Source organism: Dama dama, chromosome 23, assembly GCF_033118175.1.
Source record: "Dama dama isolate Ldn47 chromosome 23, ASM3311817v1, whole genome shotgun sequence".
Taxonomy (NCBI): domain Eukaryota; kingdom Metazoa; phylum Chordata; class Mammalia; order Artiodactyla; family Cervidae; genus Dama; species Dama dama.
This window is the reverse complement of record NC_083703.1, coordinates 64,952,057-64,968,620: the sequence shown is the minus strand read 5'-3', so window position 1 is coordinate 64,968,620 and position 16,564 is coordinate 64,952,057. Positions and strand designations below refer to the sequence as shown.

Sequence of the window (16,564 nt, the reverse complement as noted above, 5' to 3'; positions counted from 1 at the left end):
GAGAGATGATGGGCTTGGACTAGGTAGTGCAAATAGGAGCTGGACCTGAACAGCTGATTAGAGGCTAGGAGAATCAGTGTGAGGATCATAACTCTACCTGACGAGGTAGGTCCCCAGGGTTAGAGGGGAATCACTGAAGGAAGAGACTTTGGAAAGCAGAATCTGGATCACAGTTGTATTTTGGGCAGTGTTGGGCTTAGAAGTTGGACTCAGGTCTGATCTGAGGCCAGTAAAGGCATCAGAGTGAGATTGATTGGTCTCTGAGAAGATCAAGTTTGGGGTCCAGGTCCAGGGAGCATTATTGGGATTAGGACCCAATTTGGGGCTGAGGACTAGTTTGGGGTCAAAGTTTTTGATGGAGGCCAGTACATCTGGCCTGTTTCTGCATTTTACTGTCATTTTCTTGGATCAGGGTTGGCTGTAATCGCCATCTCCCATCCCATTGAGCCTACCCAAGGGGATTGGAGGAGTTTGGAACCTATAGGGCCTTCTGTTCCTTAGGTGTCATGGGGGTAAACACAGGCTCAGCCCTGCCTGGCGGAAGCTGACTGACTTTACAAGTTGGGACCTACAGTCAGGGAAAGGTGGAGAAGGGTCCTCGGTGGCTGATCTGTGTCTTTTCTGCCCCCCAGATGGCCCACTGCGTGACCTTGGTTCAGCTGTCTGTTTCATGTGACCACCTCATTGACAAGGACATCGGCTCCAAGTCTGACCCACTCTGTGTCCTTTTACAGGATGTGGGAGGGGGCAACTGGACTGAGGTAAGGAGGACTATGGGGGTTAAAGTTGTGGAGGGATGCTAGGACTGTTTAGGGGTGGAAGGTGCATGACTGTGATGCTTATTGGCTTCTGCCGACAGCTTGGCCGGACTGAGCGAGTACGGAACTGCTCGAGCCCTGAGTTCTCCAAGACTCTGCAGCTTGAGTACCACTTTGAAACAGTCCAAAAGCTCCGATTTGGCATCTATGACATAGACAACAAGACACCTGAGCTGGGGGACGATGACTTCCTGGGAGGAGCTGAGTGTTCCCTGGGACAGGTGTGTAGGTCCAAGGATTAGAATCCTTCAGACACAGGTTGAGTCAGAGCCCTATGAGATAACCCAGAAAGCCTAGAACTTGGAGGTGGGGGTCAACAGGACCTAACCTTGTCTGAGATCTTGGTCCCCCATCCCCTGCCCTAGATTGTATCCAGTCGGATGCTAACTCTGCCCTTGATGCTAAAGCCTGGAAAGCCTGCTGGGCGGGGGACCATCACGGTAAGGCTGGGGTTTGTTGTGGGAGTGTGCTCATATCAGTGAGGAATTCAAGACGATAGTTTCCTGCCTCCCCTACCTAGGTCTCAGCTCAGGAGTTGAAAGATAATCGTGTAGTGACCATGGAGGTGGAAGCCAGAAACCTGGATAAGAAGGTGTGTATGGAAGGAGGCCCTGGGGGCTCAAGAATTAAGCGGACAGGGGTGGTGTATTGGAGGTGGGAGGGTGGGAGGGGACAGAGGTATTTCATAGTGTTTGTCTCTGCCTGAGTCTTATAACTGGAGTCTCTGTGACATTGACAGGACTTCCTGGGAAAATCGGATCCGTTCTTGGAGTTTTTCCGTCAGGGTGATGGGAAATGGCACCTGGCATACAGATCAGAGGTGTGAGACTCCTGGGATTGGGTGTGGTGGGGTAGGAGGGAATCTCCTGGGGTTTGTAACTACCAAGAGTTGGAGGACAGGGAGGAGTCTGCATATGGCTAGGGAAGAATGGCAGCTCCCCACATACCAACCCAGAGCTCACTGGAAGCTTTGTACTCCACCCTCAGGTCATCAAGAACAACCTGAATCCTACTTGGAAACGGTTCTCTGTTCCCCTTCAACATTTCTGTGGGGGAGACCCCAGTACACCCATCGAGGTGAGGAGCTTGCCTCCTTCATGGACTGAGTAGGGGCAGAGAATCTAGGGAGGGATTTATTCTCACCTGCCACCTGCCTCCTGGTCTTTACATACACACACACCTTCCCTCCTAGGTGCGATGCTCCGATTATGACAGTGATGGTTCACATGACCTCATTGGTACCTTCCACACCAGCTTGGCTCAGCTGCAAGCAGCCCCGGTGAGTGCTGGCTCAGGGATATTGAGGTGGACATAGGGACTACAGCCCCAGGAATAGAGGGAATACAAGGCAGCTCCCATCCTGGCTGATGCTCTGGAAGTTTTCTACTCTGATTTTTCTTTCCTTACCAGGCTGAGTTTGAATGCATTCACCCTGAGAAACAGCAGAAAAAGAAAAGTTACAAGAACTCGGGAACTATCTGTGTCAAGATTTGTCAGGTGAGACAATAGCCCATGTGACCCAGCCTTAGAAGCTTCATGACCCCAATCCCTTCACTCCAGCTATAACCCTGGTTTCAACTACAGGTAGAAACAGAGCATTCATTCCTGGACTATGTGATGGGAGGCTGTCAAATCAACTTCACTGTAAGTTGCTTCATCAGGGGCAAGAAGAAAGATCTGGGACTGGAAGATGGCCTTCAACTCCCCTCCTTCCCTCCCCACAGGTGGGCGTGGACTTCACAGGCTCCAACGGAGACCCTTCCTCGCCTGATTCTTTGCACTACCTGAGCCCAACAGGGGTCAATGAGTACCTGACGGCACTGTGGAGTGTGGGCAGTGTGGTTCAGGACTACGACTCGTAAGTAGCTTTGTCTCTTGCTCATCGCTGCTCCCTGCAGATGCTGTTAGCCTCTGGGCTCATAGTCCTCTCACTGCCTCTTCTCCCCTTTGCTGTCTTCTCACAGGGACAAGCTGTTCCCAGCATTTGGATTTGGGGCCCAGGTGCCCCCTGACTGGCAGGTGAGTGAGTTCTTCCCTCCACTACTCCTGTTATTAGTTTCATGGTCCTGATCAGGGGGGATGTGGTAAACTTGCTACTTGGCACCCAGCTTTATGTGGAATTGCAGGGATTCATCCGTACAGGCATGTATACAACAGATGCTCAGGACTAAATACCTCCTAAATAATGCTTTGTACATATCCTAGTGCCCTTTTTCTTAGCACACAAGTGGTCATGGGGAAGGAACCTCATTTTTATTCTTGCCCTCAGGTTTCCCATGAATTTGCTTTGAACTTCAACCCCAGTAACCCCTTTTGTGCAGGTAAGTCCCCCATCCTCCAGCATAAAGTATATCTGTCCAATCTCTGCCAAGATCATGTGGGCAAGGGAGAATGAGGGTGGGGAGATAGACACCTGACTCCATTGTCTAGAGGAGTGGATTTTACAACTAGGCCTCTGGAGTCAAATCTTCGTCCTACCATTGATAATCACGTGACTTGGGGCCAGTTGCTTAGCTTCTATGTGCTTTGGCTTCATAATAAATATTATAGGATATTGAATATTTTAAGAAGATGCATATAAAGCTTGAAGCAGTAATCCTGGCACATTCTAAGTGCTCTTTAAACTATGGTAGCTGTTTTATTATCATCATTATCTTTGCTTAGAGGCTCACAGGTACTTATTTGGGCATCAGCAGAAGCATTGGTGCCTCCTTGCAGCTCTATTCAGGGTATTCTTGTCTAGAGAGGACCAAACCCCATGTTTCCCTAGCCACCCGCACGTAAACAAGCTGAAGTTGAAAACTTGACCTGATCTAATCTGACCCATGCTTTTATTAAGATTACAGGTCATTTAATATGTAGAATGTCCTTCAGTTTGAGTTTATCTATTTCCTCACAGTTAGATTCAAGTTATGCATTTTTGGCGGGAATACCACAGAAGCCATGCTGTATGTTCCGGAGGCATATGTTGATTTATCCTCTTACCAGTCTTATTAACTTGGATCATTTGGTTGAGGTGGAATCTACCAGGTTTCTCTACTATACAAGTACTTTTTTCTTTATATGTAATTTAAAACATTTTTAATTGAAGGATAGTTAATGTACAACGTTGTGTTAGTTCCTAATGTACAGCAGAATGATTCAGTTTGTATATATAAACTCATATTCTTTCCATTATCGTTTATTACAGGATATTGAATATAGTTCCCTGTGTTATAAAGGAGGACTTTGTTGTTTATTTTATATATAGTCATTTGTATCTGCTGATCTCAAACTCCTAATTTACTGCTCCACTATGCTCTTTCCTCTTTGTTAACCATAAATTTATTTTCTCTGTCTGTTTCTGTTTTGTATACAGGCTCATTTTTATCATATTTTAGATGCCACATATAAGTGGAATCTGAATACCACATATCATATGGCATTTGTCTTTCTGGCTTACTTAGTGTGGTAACCTCTAGGTCCATCCATGTTGCTGCAGATGGCAATATTTCATTCCTTTATATACACACACACACATACATATTTAACTAATTTTTATTCATTTTTAATTTAAAAAGTATTTTCTTTTTTGGTCATGCCATGCAGCATGCGGGAACTTAGTTTCTAGGGATCATACCCAGGCACCCTGCAGTGGAAATGTGGATTCCTAACCACTGGACCACCAGGGAATTCCCTTTATTTTTTTTTTTAAAGAAACAGTTTAAGACCCATTATCTTTCTCAAAATTATTTGACTCAATTTTTTATTTTAGTATTTTTTAATTGAAGTATAGTTGATTTGTAATGTGTTAACTTCTGCTGTACACCAAGGTGACTCAGTTATACATATATATATTCTTTTTTAATACTCTTTTTCATTATGGTTTATCATAGGATATTTAATATACTAATCTGTGCTATATAGTAGGACTTGTTTATCCATTCTGTAATAAAAGCTTAAATCTGCTAACCCCAACCTCCCACTCACATCCCTCCCCCAACGCCTTCCCACTTGGCAACCACTAGTCTATTCTCTATGTTTGTGGTTCTGTTTCTGTTTCATAGATAGCTTTATTCATATACTACATCTTTATTCATCTGTTGATGGACATCTGGGATGCTTCCATGTCGTCTTTGGGCCATGTAGAGTTTATTTTTGCATATGGTATGAGGGAGTATTCTAACTTCATTCATTTACTTGCGGCAGTACAGCTTTCCCAGCACCACTTGGTGAAGAGACTCTTTTCTCCATTGTATGTTTTTGCCTCCTTTGTTAATTGACTGTGGGTGAGTGGGCCTGTTTTTTGTTTTTTAACTAATAATCATCATCCTTTGGGAGGATACTTTGAGACTATATAAATATCCAATCACTCATCAATTTTTACCTTTTAGCATCCATTGATAATCCTTGCCTTAATCAATTATCTCATTGTCAAATTATTCTATAATTTCTTCTACATTTATTAATAGCTTTCCCTTGTCTATTATATGTCTGTGGATTCTTATTTTATAAAATGGATTATAATTCATTATTTTTTAAGTGCATTATAATTTGATGCTCAACTCGCATGGATTTGTTCAGGGGATTCCCCCAATCTGGATTTTAATTCAAGGTGTGGTTCAGGGCACATGCCCTTCCTCTCTGGCCCTAATTTTCTCATCTGTAGGGTAAAGTTAAGAACCTTTGGTTATAGGGGCGAGTGAATGAAATGCACTCAGGTTCCCAAATCTTCTTGGCTAGGATAAAGTGTCATCAGGGCTGGCAGAACCCCAAGAGGCCCAGTATTTTATGGTATATTTTGCCTTTCTTCTCTAGGCATCCAGGGCATTGTGGATGCCTACCGCCAGGCCCTGCCCCAAGTTCGGCTCTATGGTCCCACCAACTTTGCACCCATCATCAACCATGTGGCTAGGTTTGCAGCCCAGGCTGCAAATCAGAGGAATGCTTCGGTGAGGGTCATGGGAGGTAGTGGGCAAGGAAGGGGGGTGCTCCCTTGGGGACTGTATAACAAGAGACTTCTTGTCAATGTGGGAATGTGTGGCTGGGATGTTTAGAGGGCCTGCCTCAGTATATGAATGGACTTGCCCTTAGCAATACTTCGTGCTGTTGCTGCTGACCGATGGTGCTGTGACAGATGTGGAGGCCACACGTGAGGCTGTGGTCCGTGCCTCCTACCTGCCCATGTCGGTGATCATCGTGGGTGTGGGTTGTGCTGACTTCGAGGCCATGGAGCAGCTGGACGCTGATGGTGGACCCCTGCACACACGCTCCGGGGAAGCAGCTGCTCGTGACATAGTGCAGTTTGTGCCCTACCGCCGTTTCCAGAATGTGAGTAGGGGCAAGCTTGGGGACAGAACAGAGCTGGGAGTTCAGCCTTCCACCTCTCCCTGATGTGTGTGGGGCTGCTTACCCCTTCACCTGAGCCTGGGCCAGGGTTAGGTGTTGGATTCTGTATCCTTTCTTGGGTGTGAAATGTCGGCCTTGTACAAATGAAGCTGTTATGGCCCATCACTGAACTTGCCCCTCTTCTCTGGCAGGCCCCTCGAGAGGCACTGGCGCAGACTGTACTTGCAGAAGTACCCACGCAACTGGTCTCCTACTTCAGGGCCCAAGGTTGGGCTCCATTCAAGGCCCCTCCACCTGCAGCCAAGGGCCCTGCACAGGCCCCCCAGGCCTAGATTCCCTTGAAGAGGTCGACCTCCATGTTCCTAAGGTCACCAGCCCTGAACACACATTCCCTAGTGCTTGCACTTTATGTTTTATACTTTTATACTTAATCCTGCTGTTGCTGCCCTTGATCTCACCTGCTTGCCCCTGGAATCCCTCATTCAATAAAGATGAATTTTGCTACTACTGTGTTTTAGGTGGGAATCTGCTATTAGCCATGGTTAGTTCTCCTCTCTGAACTTACTTGTTGACTTTTAGGGGTTGTTGAGTGAAGGAGTCTCTGATATAATAGCCCCCACTCAAAGAAATTGGGTATTCTTGGCCAGATATCTAGAGACACTGACTCTGTTTTGGAAGATGCAAAGACTGAGTATAAGCCAAACACCCTGCCTCAGAGCAGAGCTGAGCTGGGAACACAGACAAGGTGGAAAGCGTTAGGGGAGGGGATCAAGGGCTATGCCTAACTCCCTGGAAGGTGGAGCAGTGGTGGTTCTAGTCCTAAAAATAGGCTACAAGCCTCACTTTTTTTAATAGCTATTTTTTTTCTTACAAGAAAATTAATATGTATATTCATTATAGGGAAAAATACCATCCAAACTCCCATGTCCCATTAAAATATTTGATGCATATTTTTTAATACTTTATACATGTTTACAGTGATGCATATTTTTTATTTTACAGAATTGGGACCATATTGTATGTACTGTTTTACTATGCTTTAAATGTTTTTTAAATGTATGCTAGTTAGTACAAAATTATTTCAAATGTATGAGATAGATAATGGGCAGGGTGTATTTCCTATGTCTGACCATTTTTTTTCTCTAAATAGATTACTACACTGTTTGCACTTTGTTTTGTTGTATTTTGGGTATTTTATCCATTAGAATTTATTACTGACCATTCTTTTTAATGCCTGTAGATTACTCTGTGTGTGAGTGTATTATAGCTTACTTAGCCAATCCCTAATTTATCAAGATTTGGTTCCCTTCTGGTTTTCTTCTGTTACAACAAACAGTGCTGTAAGGAATATCCTAATACATTTATCTCTGCATTTATATAGTAATGTTTCTGAAAAATTTATTCTGACAAGTGAAAATGTTCAATCAAAAGATAGGAATCCTTAATATTTTAATATACTGTAAATTGCATTTCATAACAATTTTTTACCCATTTCATTAATCTGACAGGCAAAAAACCCCTCAGTTTTAGTTGAATTTATTGAATTATGAAGGCTAGGTATCATTTTATATGTTCATCTGTCAACTGTATTTCTTATGACTAGCTTTTTTATAGGTTGTTGTCCTTTACAGCCTTTATTGTTAGTTATTCAGTTATCAACCCTTAATCTCTTAAACATGTTAAAAATATTTCCTCCCAGGCTATTATCTTTTCAGTTATAGTGTCTTTTGGTCTATGTAACTCTCTTGATATGGAAATTTAAAAATTTTATGTATGTCAGCTTAGCTTGCTTTTGTGTGTGTATATGTGTGTGTGTGTGTGTATGTAACCTAGCTTGTTTTTTAAAAAATTATCTATGTATTATTACATACTTTTCATGACATTAAACAGTCTCTTATATTACCATTTCTATTGGCTACATATTATTTTTATAGTGTACTTTATCTTCTTAGATACTATTTCCATTTTTTCTTTTATTAACAACAGTGTGATCGACATCCTTAAAGTAGTAACTTAGATTATATCTGTGTATCCTTTTGATCCATTCTTAGAAATGGAATTGCTGTGATTAAAAAGTATAAAAAAGTTAAGACTTTTCAGCACCTATAGTGAAAATGCCCTCCAGAAAAACTGTATTAGTTCATTAGTTACAAAACTTCAGACTTTAATAGTACTCAATAGATTCTTTTCCCTCTGTCTTCAAATTACAAAAGTAATAACCCCCAGATTTAAACAGATGGATACATGTTCCATTCTCACACATACTCTTGCATTCCACTTTGTAGAGTTAGAACACTGTTCATAGTCTGTAGATTCTTCCAAAACATGAACACACTGGAAAGGATCCTAACAGTCAAGATGTTGCATGTGTTTCTTTGACACTTTTTCCCCCTTTCAAGCCCTCTGCCCGGGTAGAACTCATTAATCCTTTGATGTCCATCTCCTCCGTCTTTTTCCCTCCAATTCTACTTTTGACCCTTGGAATGAAGAGTTCTTGGATCAATAAATGAATTGTCCCATTTTCTGGAGCGTCTTCTCTTCCCTGTCAGGCTCCTGGAGGGCAGGGACTGGTCAACACTCTACCACCTATACTGTTCCTAGCATAGTTGAACACTCAAGTTTTAGTGAAAACAACCTGAGTAGGGACAGTCAGGCATGCATCATTTCTGACTCATGTCCCCTACAGGTTCTCAAGTCTCCCTAAGATTTTACCTGAAAAAAGGGAAGTTCTGCCTCCACCTGCACCTAGCAAGAGTTGGGATGAGAAGTGAGGGGCACAGCACGGCTTCATGCCGACTGGTAGCTCTACAAGAAGGCACCCTCTAGAGAAAGGTAGGCTCAGGGTCCCACTGTGGCTCAGCTCTTCACTAGCCGTGTGACCTTGCAACTTTCCTGATCTAAGCTGTTTCTCCCTCTGTGGTTGTAAAGATTAGTTAGAGAAGGCATATAACATCCAGAGAACTGTCTTAGGTGCATGGTAAACACTCCATACACATGAGCTACTGCTGCTACTATACTGATCTGGGCTTCTCCAAGAAGGCGGCACTTTGATAGATGCCCCCCCCCCCCTCCACATTTATGTACCAAAGGCAACTAGAGTGCCAGCCTCCCTGCCCACAACAGACCTCCCAGCACTGATCCAGCTTCTTTCAGACAGACTTCCACTCTACTCCAACAATCAGCATGTTTAATGGGCGTCCCCTGTGGCACTGTCCCCTGCCCCCTCTGAGGTTCGAATACCATGGGCTCGGACTCGATACAAGCACGTGAAACGGGGGTGGCCCCAGTTGCTTAGAATCTGGATCTTCACCTTGGGAAAGGCAGCTGGGGGGTCATTCTGGAGAGACAAATGGATGATGCCAATGCCTGCTCTCCCAAGGGCTGCCTTCCTCCCCAACCTTCCCTCACTGTCCCATTCTCTTAGACCCCTCACCTCCCAGAGACCAACATACCTGTAGGTGAAAAGTCTGAATCTCAGATTTCTCCACGTTGAAGGTAAATTTCCCCAAGAAGATCTCTGTCTCGTCATCAACTTGGAGGCCCTGGTAAGTAAAGAAGGAGTGGAGGAACAGAGACACAGGTGGAGGTGGAGGTGTTGAGAACCTACTTTGTGTTCCATAGTTGTATACACACTCTCATTTATTGTTTTGTGTTAGGATGATAGAGTGTGGAATCTGGGCTCAAAGAAATCAAGTTGCAAATTTAAGCCTGACCACTTGTTAGCTGTGTGACCTTGGGCAAGTTACCTCCCCTATCTGAGCATTACTTTTTCTTGTCTGTTAAGGGGGGAGATAATAGCACTTCATAGGTTGTTGTGTGGATGCAAGGATATATAATCCATGTAAAGTACTCAAAACAGATTAAGGACTCAATAAACCATAACCAATATTTGAATATGGTAGTTATTTAAGGCCTATGGCAACCCTGAGAGGTAAGTGGTAGTATCTCCATTTTATGGATGAGCAAGCAAAGACTCAGTAGCCCCAGTTTTCAGTCTGCCTGTGCTCTGTAGGAATATCCCCCACCTCCTTGGTCTCAGCCCCACTTACATAGACTGCAAAGTCACGTGGGGCGCTGTTAGCCCCCGGGGTGTGTGCCACAGTGGGTGGTGGATGCTGCAGAGTGATGTCGCTCAGCTGCACACGACCCGGCAACCGGATCACCACCTGGCCCTGGTCACCCTCAAAAGCCCAGCAGTTTCCAGGGAACACATCTGGCTGCAGGGGGGTGGATAGATCTTCAGAACCACAGGACTGAGCAACTGTGGCCCTGCCCCAGCCTCCTGGGCATTGGTTCTGGTAGGCCCCTCCATCAGCTAGACCCTATCAAGGGCCCACCCAGAACTCCACCCAGGACTCCAGTCCCCAGCAGTGCCAGAAAGTGTTAGTTGCTCAGTCGTGTCCGACTCTTTGTGACCCCATGGAGTAGCCCACCAGGCTCCTCTGTCCACGAAATTCTCCGGGCAAGAAAACGAGTGGATAGCCATTCCCTTCTCCACGGGATCTTCCTGAGCCAGGGATTGAACCCAGCATTGCAGGCAGATTCCTCACCGCCTGAGCCACCAGGGAAGCACTGCCAGGTCTCTCCAGTATTATGTTGTCCTCCACCTCACCCAGAGCCTCGCTCCAGGCAAGCCAGGCCCGCCTCTAGGCGGCCAAATTATGCCCAGCAGGGTTCCCCTGGTGCCACGCCCTCAGCTAAGTCAGGTCCAACCCCAGGAAGCTGTGGGATCCGTTCTCCAGAATCCGCCCCTGGTTCCCTTCTGGGATCTAGGTTCCAGGCCCACCTCCAGGATAACCGTGGGCGGTCGCGCGTAGTTCCAGAAGCTGAAGCGATTCCAGAAGTAGGCAGTGTTCGCATCCTCATAGTCCTGGGATGTCTTCTCTAGGTCGATGGAGGCTCCTGGAGCAGGGAGAAGCAACTAGTCAGGGGCTCCCAGGCCAGACCCACAGCGAGGGCACTGTCCGTCTAAGGTCAGTCTGTCTGGGCCGATCTTGTACATAGTTCTGTCTGCGTCTCTGAGTCTCAGTCTCTCTCTGGGTCTTACCGACAGAACTCAGCGCATAGTCGGGTTTCTGCACAAAGTCCTCGCTCAGCCTCTGGAATACGAGTTGGGCCACTCTCTGAAAAGAGAGAGGGCGGAGCACCGGGGGGGCGGGGCTTGCGGGCAGGTTTTATACTGGGGCGGAGTTCTTGCGGGGTGGGGGGGTGGCCTCAGGTCCGGGCTCTTAAGACTCAGGAGGGCCTTAAGACTCAGGGCGGAGGGAGCAAGGCTCCAAGGTGGGCGGGGACTGCACAATGGGCGGAGCCACGGGGCCAGGCTCCCTGCGGCCGAGCTCCTGGACAGGGTTCTGAGAGCAGGCTGCGTCTGCTGGGCTCACCTCGCTGTTGGCGGCGCGAACGCTGGACATCTCCGTGTGGAGTTTAACCAGTTCAGCCTGGAGCTGCTGCAGCTGCTGCCCCTGGGAGCGCACGCGCTCGTGGTATTCGCTGCAGGCAGAAGGTTGGCACGCTGCAGTTGGCTCCCTGTCCCCCTGGCCACTTCCCGTAGGATCTCCCCACCCCAACAGAAGCACCTTTGAGGCCCCCAGCTCCCCACCCCAGTGCCCTCTTTCACCTTAGAGTCAGCATCTCCTTAGGTTCCTATTGGAGGAGGGAGGGACAAAAAACAGCGCTGCTTAGCTCCCACCTCAGTGTAGGAGTGGCCAGATACAAAGGGCCTTCTCTCTGAGGACTGCCTACCCCCTTTTCCTGACCTTCCAGCATCTCTCCAAGACAGACCCTCAAGCACCTCTGGGCACAGTCCCCCAGAAATCTCCTGTTTACAGCCAGCCTTTCCTTAGGGTGATAGCCTCGGGCACTGCCTCCCTCCCCAGCGGCCCGGAGCACTCCCCACAACCTCCAGGTTTATAGCCTGCCAACCACCCAACCCCAGGACAGTCTCCCCGACTCACATTTTCCAAAGGAGGGGCGAGGTACAGGAGCCCCCACCAGAGTGCTGGAGAAAGAAGGATGGTCTCAGGGGAAGGGAAGGGAGGAGGTTTCTCAGGTGAAAAGGTGACAGTGGGGGGAAAGAGGCTTGAACGAGCTCAGTTTGAGGAGGGAAGGCTCTGAAGGGGACTGTGAGGAACTGTGAGCCTCTGAAGGGACTGAGTGGGCTGAAGGATATAAGAGAAAGTGTAGTAGGTTTGGCTTCAAAGCATCCAGGGCTGGGGCCCCGGGAACTGATCGCCCTCTCACCTGCCAGAAAGAGGCTCAGTAGTGACACAGCCGTGAGCAGGAAGCGGATGGAACAGACCTCCCTAAGGAACCGAAGGGAGGCTGAGGCTCGGAGACCTCAGAGAATCCCCAGCCCCCACCCCAGGGTCCTAGACCCAGCTCCTGTGAACACAGGTATGAATCGGCTCAAGCCTCAGCCGGGTCTGGCCCTGCTACCCACCCCCTCCAAAGAGCAGCCCCTGGGGCTCCCCCTTCCCTCCCTCTGACCTGTACACACTGACCAGCACGTCTCCTACCAGGGATAACAACACGCTCAGCACCTGGAAGAGTAGGCCTGAGGAGAAGAAAGGGGGCTCAGAGAAGGGACTAGGCTTAGGGAGGGAAAGAGATGCGGGGGAGGGGCTCACAGAGTGGTGTTGGAGGTTCAGAAAAACCTAGGAAGGGGCCTCAGGAAGAGAGGGGTGGGCTAGGAGACTTAGATGGGGACAAGGAGAATGGATTCTCATTCTTAGAGAAGGTGGGTCAGGCTCAGGGAAGGGGCTGGACAATCAGACATGGACCGGGGGCTCAGAACTGAAAACAGGGCCTCAGAGGTGAGAAATGGAGTTCGGAGTGGGGAGGAGGAGTCAGAGGGGATTCTGGGCTGGCTTGGCCCGTACTCAGGAAGCTCTTGGACACGTGCGGGGGAGGCATCTCCTGCCTCAGATCCAGAGTCGGGAGAAGGTCGAGCTGCTCCTCAGAGACTGCGGGAGAGCCAGGCGGTTCTACGGGAGCCCAAGGGCTCCATTGGGGCCTTGTGCACCGCAGGCCCACTGTTTCCCCAGGACCTGGCTGCAGGTTCCCTTAGCCCAGAAGCAGGGAAGCCTCACAGGTTTTGGTCGCACAGAATCCACAACCCTGGGCTCCTGCAGCACTCTGAGGCCCCGCCCCCCCACCCCGGGGGGCTCGGTCTAGTCGTTGTCCCACCTCCCGCCAAACGGTGGTGCCGCCCCCAGCCTTAGGTCTTGATGCGGGCCTATTTGCCCGGTAGCCACTGGTGCTAACAACCGAGGCCACGCCTCCTCGGCGGTGCCCAATCACAAGCTTTTCCCCGCCCCTTCCCAGGACCATCCACCTCACCGAGACCGTCTTACTCTTTGCCTACTCCTTTTTTTTTTTTTCCCTTCAGGCCCCGCCCCCTAGGAGGTGCCCAGATAGTTTTATCCCGCTTCCGCGCCAAACCCCACCCCTTAGGCCCCACCCCTTCCCTCCGCTCACCCGGGTTCGACCCCGCCCGCACCCGAGGCCCCGCCCCTCACGGTTGCCGCGCCACAGGCGGTCTGCCCATTGTGGCTCCGAGGCGCCGGCTTCTGCCGAGAGCTTCCAGCCCATGTGGTTCCTCCGGGCAGTCCAGCGCTCGAGGCGGGCTCACCGCAGCTCGAGCCCCGGGCTCGTCTGCCCTCGGGCTCCCCGGGCCCCGGCCCAGCTGACCGGTGCCCGCAGCTGTCCCCCGAGGTGACGCTCACAGAGCTGTTGCTGTTGTCGCTGTAGAAGTTGGGCGTGTGCTTGTGCTGGGACGCGGCAGAACCCGGGCGGGGGCTTCGCCGCATCCTGACCCGGGGCTGTGGCCTTCCGACGCCAAAGGCACCGTCGCGGCCTCCAAGGCCCTCGGCCCTCCTTCAGCTGGTGCGCGCCGCCCGGACCCCTCGACCCTGCGTGCAGCCGGCGGGCCCCGTGGCCTGCCGCAACCCTCTCCTCTGTAACTGGGCCTGGCTGCTGACTTCATAGAGGAGACTACCGTCTCCGTGGAATGCCCTGGCCGGCGTCACAGAGCCAGTCGTGACGTCCCTGGGAGCCTTGGCAGTCTCCCTTATTCTTTCCCAAGTTAAAGCAAGCAAGGACATTATAGCATTTCCCAAAACATCCTGTCTAAAACTACTGCTTAACATGAAAGAATTTCTGTCCCCCTTCCTGCTTTGTTTTTCCCCTTAGCACTTAGGTGTTTTATTTCATTCTTCATTACGTGTCACTCCCAGTAGAGCAGTAAGCTTTATGAAGGCAGAGATTTTTGTTGTGTTCACTACTGTATCTTTCAGCACCTCGATAGTTTCTATCTAGCATGTAGTGTTGTTCAGTGGGTCAGTTGCTCAGTCGTGTCTGACTCTTTGTGACCCCATGGAATGTAGCATGTGGTAGGTGCTCATGTATCTATGAAGGAATAGATGTTAAGAAGGGGCAAGGGATCACCCCCATGTGGCACTTCTCAAATACAGTCTTTTTAGTCTCTTTTGCTCTAAAAACCCTTCAGGCTCCTCCTCCTCTCATCCTAGTCATCAGGTCAGAGAACTCTGACCTCAGGGATCTGTGATCTCTTCTGGACCCATATTCACCAGGGGTCTGTGGGGAATTCAGTACCCCTCAATCACCATATCTTTTTGTTCTTTTATACAATTGATGCCTTCAAACTGTGGTGCTGAAGACTCCTGAAAGTCCCGAGGACAGCAAGGAGATCAAACCAGTCAATCTTAAGGGAAATCAACCCTAAATACTTATTGGAAAAACTGATGCTGAAGCTGAAGCTCCAGTATTTTGGTCATCTGATTCAAACAGCGGTCTCACTGGAAAAGTCCTTGATGCTGGGAAAGATTGAGGGCAGAAGGGGAAGAGGGCATCAGAAGATGAGATGGCTGTTTGGCATCACCGATGCAATGGACAAGAATTTGGCAAACTTTGGGAGATGGTGAAGGACATGGAGGTCTGGCGTGCTACAGTCCATGGGGTTGCACAGAGTCGGACACGACTGGGTGACTAAACAACAACAACAATATCCATACAGACACGCAGACCATCTGAGTCACCTAGAACAGAAAGGAATCACACTTAGTCACAGTCAAGAGACCAGATATTCCCAAATTCCTGCTGTGTAGCAGAATAGTACCAAAGTGGCTTCTGGAATTCAGGTCCCAGCCACACCTTGAGATATTATGTTAGCATTTCTAGAGTGGGAGCAAGAATGTGCATTTTTAACAACCACGTGTGATCCTGATTAAAGACCACACTTTGAAAAGCAGTGCAGTTCATCCTGCGCATATTACACAGTGGGCAACCAGGCCCAGAGAGGAGAAAGTATTTTCCAGAAACCACACAATGAATGACAGCAGTTGGAATTCCAAAACCTTGCCCTGGAGCTTAGTACTCTTTCCACTACATCCTATTTTTGTTGGAATGTTAGGACGTGGATGTAGGAGTTCTTAAAGGGTCGAGGCCCAGGGAGAACCAGCCAGGGTGTGTTCCAACCTAAAGAGGAGGCACCTGTGTTAGCTTCCAGAGGCATCAATAACTCACTTGAGGGACTTCTGTGGTGGCCCAGTGGTTAAGAATCCACCTTCCAATGCAGGGAAGACGGTTTCAATCCCTGGTCAGGGAACTAAGATCCCACATGACATGGGGCAACTAAACCTACACTCTGCAACTATAGAGCCCTCTCACCCCAACTAGAGAGAAGCCCACAAACTGCAGTGAAAGATCTGGTGTGCTGCAACTAAGACCCCATCCAGCCAAAAAAAAATAAAATAAATTTTGAAAAAGAAAAAAAAAAAACAAAGCAAAAATACCTTGCTTGACTAGATGCCACAGAGTTCAGGGGAGGGAGGGAAGAGAAGGCCAGAGCAGTAACACCTAATAATTCTGGTCCCCTCTCCACCCTCCTTTGGGTCCCAGTGTCTCCATCTGTCAAATGGGGAGATGAAGCCCTCTCTTAACATCTAGGAGTTTTGAAGTGTAGCCTTGCTTAGGAATAGACTCACCCATGCCTCTTGTCTGGTATTGTATAGACCCCAAAACTCATTTGAGCATGTTACACCTGGGGAATAGGCAGAATGAGACTCGCCAACCTCAGTACAGTTATCCCTTGCTTTTTACAAAAGACCTATTTTAGTACTGATTTTTGCTCACGAAAAGAAACCTGAAGATTTTCACTTTCACAAAAAAGGCAAAAAGCAAAAATAGCATTCTCAGCGAGCTGTTACAAAGGCAGCTTTCACCCAGAGCTGCAAGACTGACACCGCTAAGCTCTTTCCCCAAGAACTACAAACTCAGCATCTCAGTATAAAGCCTTCATAGCCTTGAACTGTCTGTGAGCATCTGTGCTTCATTCAGATTTATTTTGTACATCCAATAGCAAGATGTATCCTAGGGCGATTGCTTTTTTGCTTTCTGCC

General features: G+C 48.3%; 2 protein-coding genes across 11 annotated transcripts in view; one reads left to right on the top strand and one right to left on the bottom strand.

Annotated features, from left to right (window-relative positions):
• The window catches only part of LOC133045062 (copine-1), a 36,910-nt gene extending 28,857 nt beyond the window's left edge, over nucleotides 1–8,053 (top strand). For 8 of the 9 annotated variants that reach the window (XM_061127155.1, XM_061127157.1, XM_061127156.1 and 5 more), the window contains 15 exons: nucleotides 633–761; nucleotides 860–1,039; nucleotides 1,184–1,258; nucleotides 1,339–1,410; nucleotides 1,558–1,638; nucleotides 1,806–1,895; nucleotides 2,011–2,097; nucleotides 2,229–2,315; nucleotides 2,403–2,462; nucleotides 2,543–2,676; nucleotides 2,783–2,837; nucleotides 3,088–3,139; nucleotides 5,616–5,749; nucleotides 5,892–6,128; nucleotides 6,338–8,053. In XM_061127155.1, the coding sequence (XP_060983138.1) occupies nucleotides 633–761; nucleotides 860–1,039; nucleotides 1,184–1,258; nucleotides 1,339–1,410; nucleotides 1,558–1,638; nucleotides 1,806–1,895; nucleotides 2,011–2,097; nucleotides 2,229–2,315; nucleotides 2,403–2,462; nucleotides 2,543–2,676; nucleotides 2,783–2,837; nucleotides 3,088–3,139; nucleotides 5,616–5,749; nucleotides 5,892–6,128; nucleotides 6,338–6,478 (1,614 nt within the window). In that variant the 3' untranslated portion in view covers nucleotides 6,479–8,053. Of the gene's footprint in view, nucleotides 1–632; nucleotides 762–859; nucleotides 1,040–1,183; nucleotides 1,259–1,338; nucleotides 1,411–1,557; nucleotides 1,639–1,805; nucleotides 1,896–2,010; nucleotides 2,098–2,228; nucleotides 2,316–2,402; nucleotides 2,463–2,542; nucleotides 2,677–2,782; nucleotides 2,838–3,087; nucleotides 3,140–5,615; nucleotides 5,750–5,891; nucleotides 6,129–6,337 lie in introns of those variants that run through there. The other variant, XM_061127153.1, reaches the window with a different exon arrangement.
• Nucleotides 8,054–8,289: 236 nt separating this feature from the next.
• On the bottom strand, nucleotides 8,290–13,384 carry SPAG4 (sperm associated antigen 4). 2 transcript variants are annotated; one of them, XM_061127162.1, is made up of 11 exons: nucleotides 13,025–13,384; nucleotides 12,633–12,699; nucleotides 12,387–12,448; nucleotides 12,101–12,144; nucleotides 11,764–11,789; nucleotides 11,528–11,636; nucleotides 11,194–11,269; nucleotides 10,933–11,048; nucleotides 10,196–10,363; nucleotides 9,599–9,688; nucleotides 8,290–9,483 (listed from the first exon to the last, which is right to left on the bottom strand). In XM_061127162.1, exons 1-11 carry the CDS (start codon nucleotides 13,056–13,058, stop codon nucleotides 9,334–9,336), a joined length of 942 nt encoding a protein of 313 aa, XP_060983145.1. In that variant the 5' UTR covers nucleotides 13,059–13,384; the 3' UTR covers nucleotides 8,290–9,333. The 2 variants fall into 2 exon arrangements, with proteins under 2 accessions (XP_060983145.1, XP_060983147.1); XM_061127164.1 differs by lacking the exon at nucleotides 10,196–10,363.
• Between the last annotated feature and the right edge of the window lie 3,180 nt (nucleotides 13,385–16,564).

What these genes read in the sequence shown, in the direction of transcription:
- SPAG4 (XM_061127162.1), bottom strand. Translation starts at nt 13,058, where the DNA reads ATGCCTCCCCCGCACGTGTCCAAGAGCTTCCTGA. An exon ending in AAGGAGATGCTGACTCTAAG is followed by an intron (nt 11,637 to 11,763) that starts GTGAAAGAGGGC and finishes TTCTGCCTGCAG; the next exon opens with CGAATACCACGAGCGCGTGC. An exon ending in CTATGCGCTGAGTTCTGTCG is followed by an intron (nt 11,049 to 11,193) that starts GTAAGACCCAGA and finishes TCCCTGCTCCAG; the next exon opens with GAGCCTCCATCGACCTAGAG.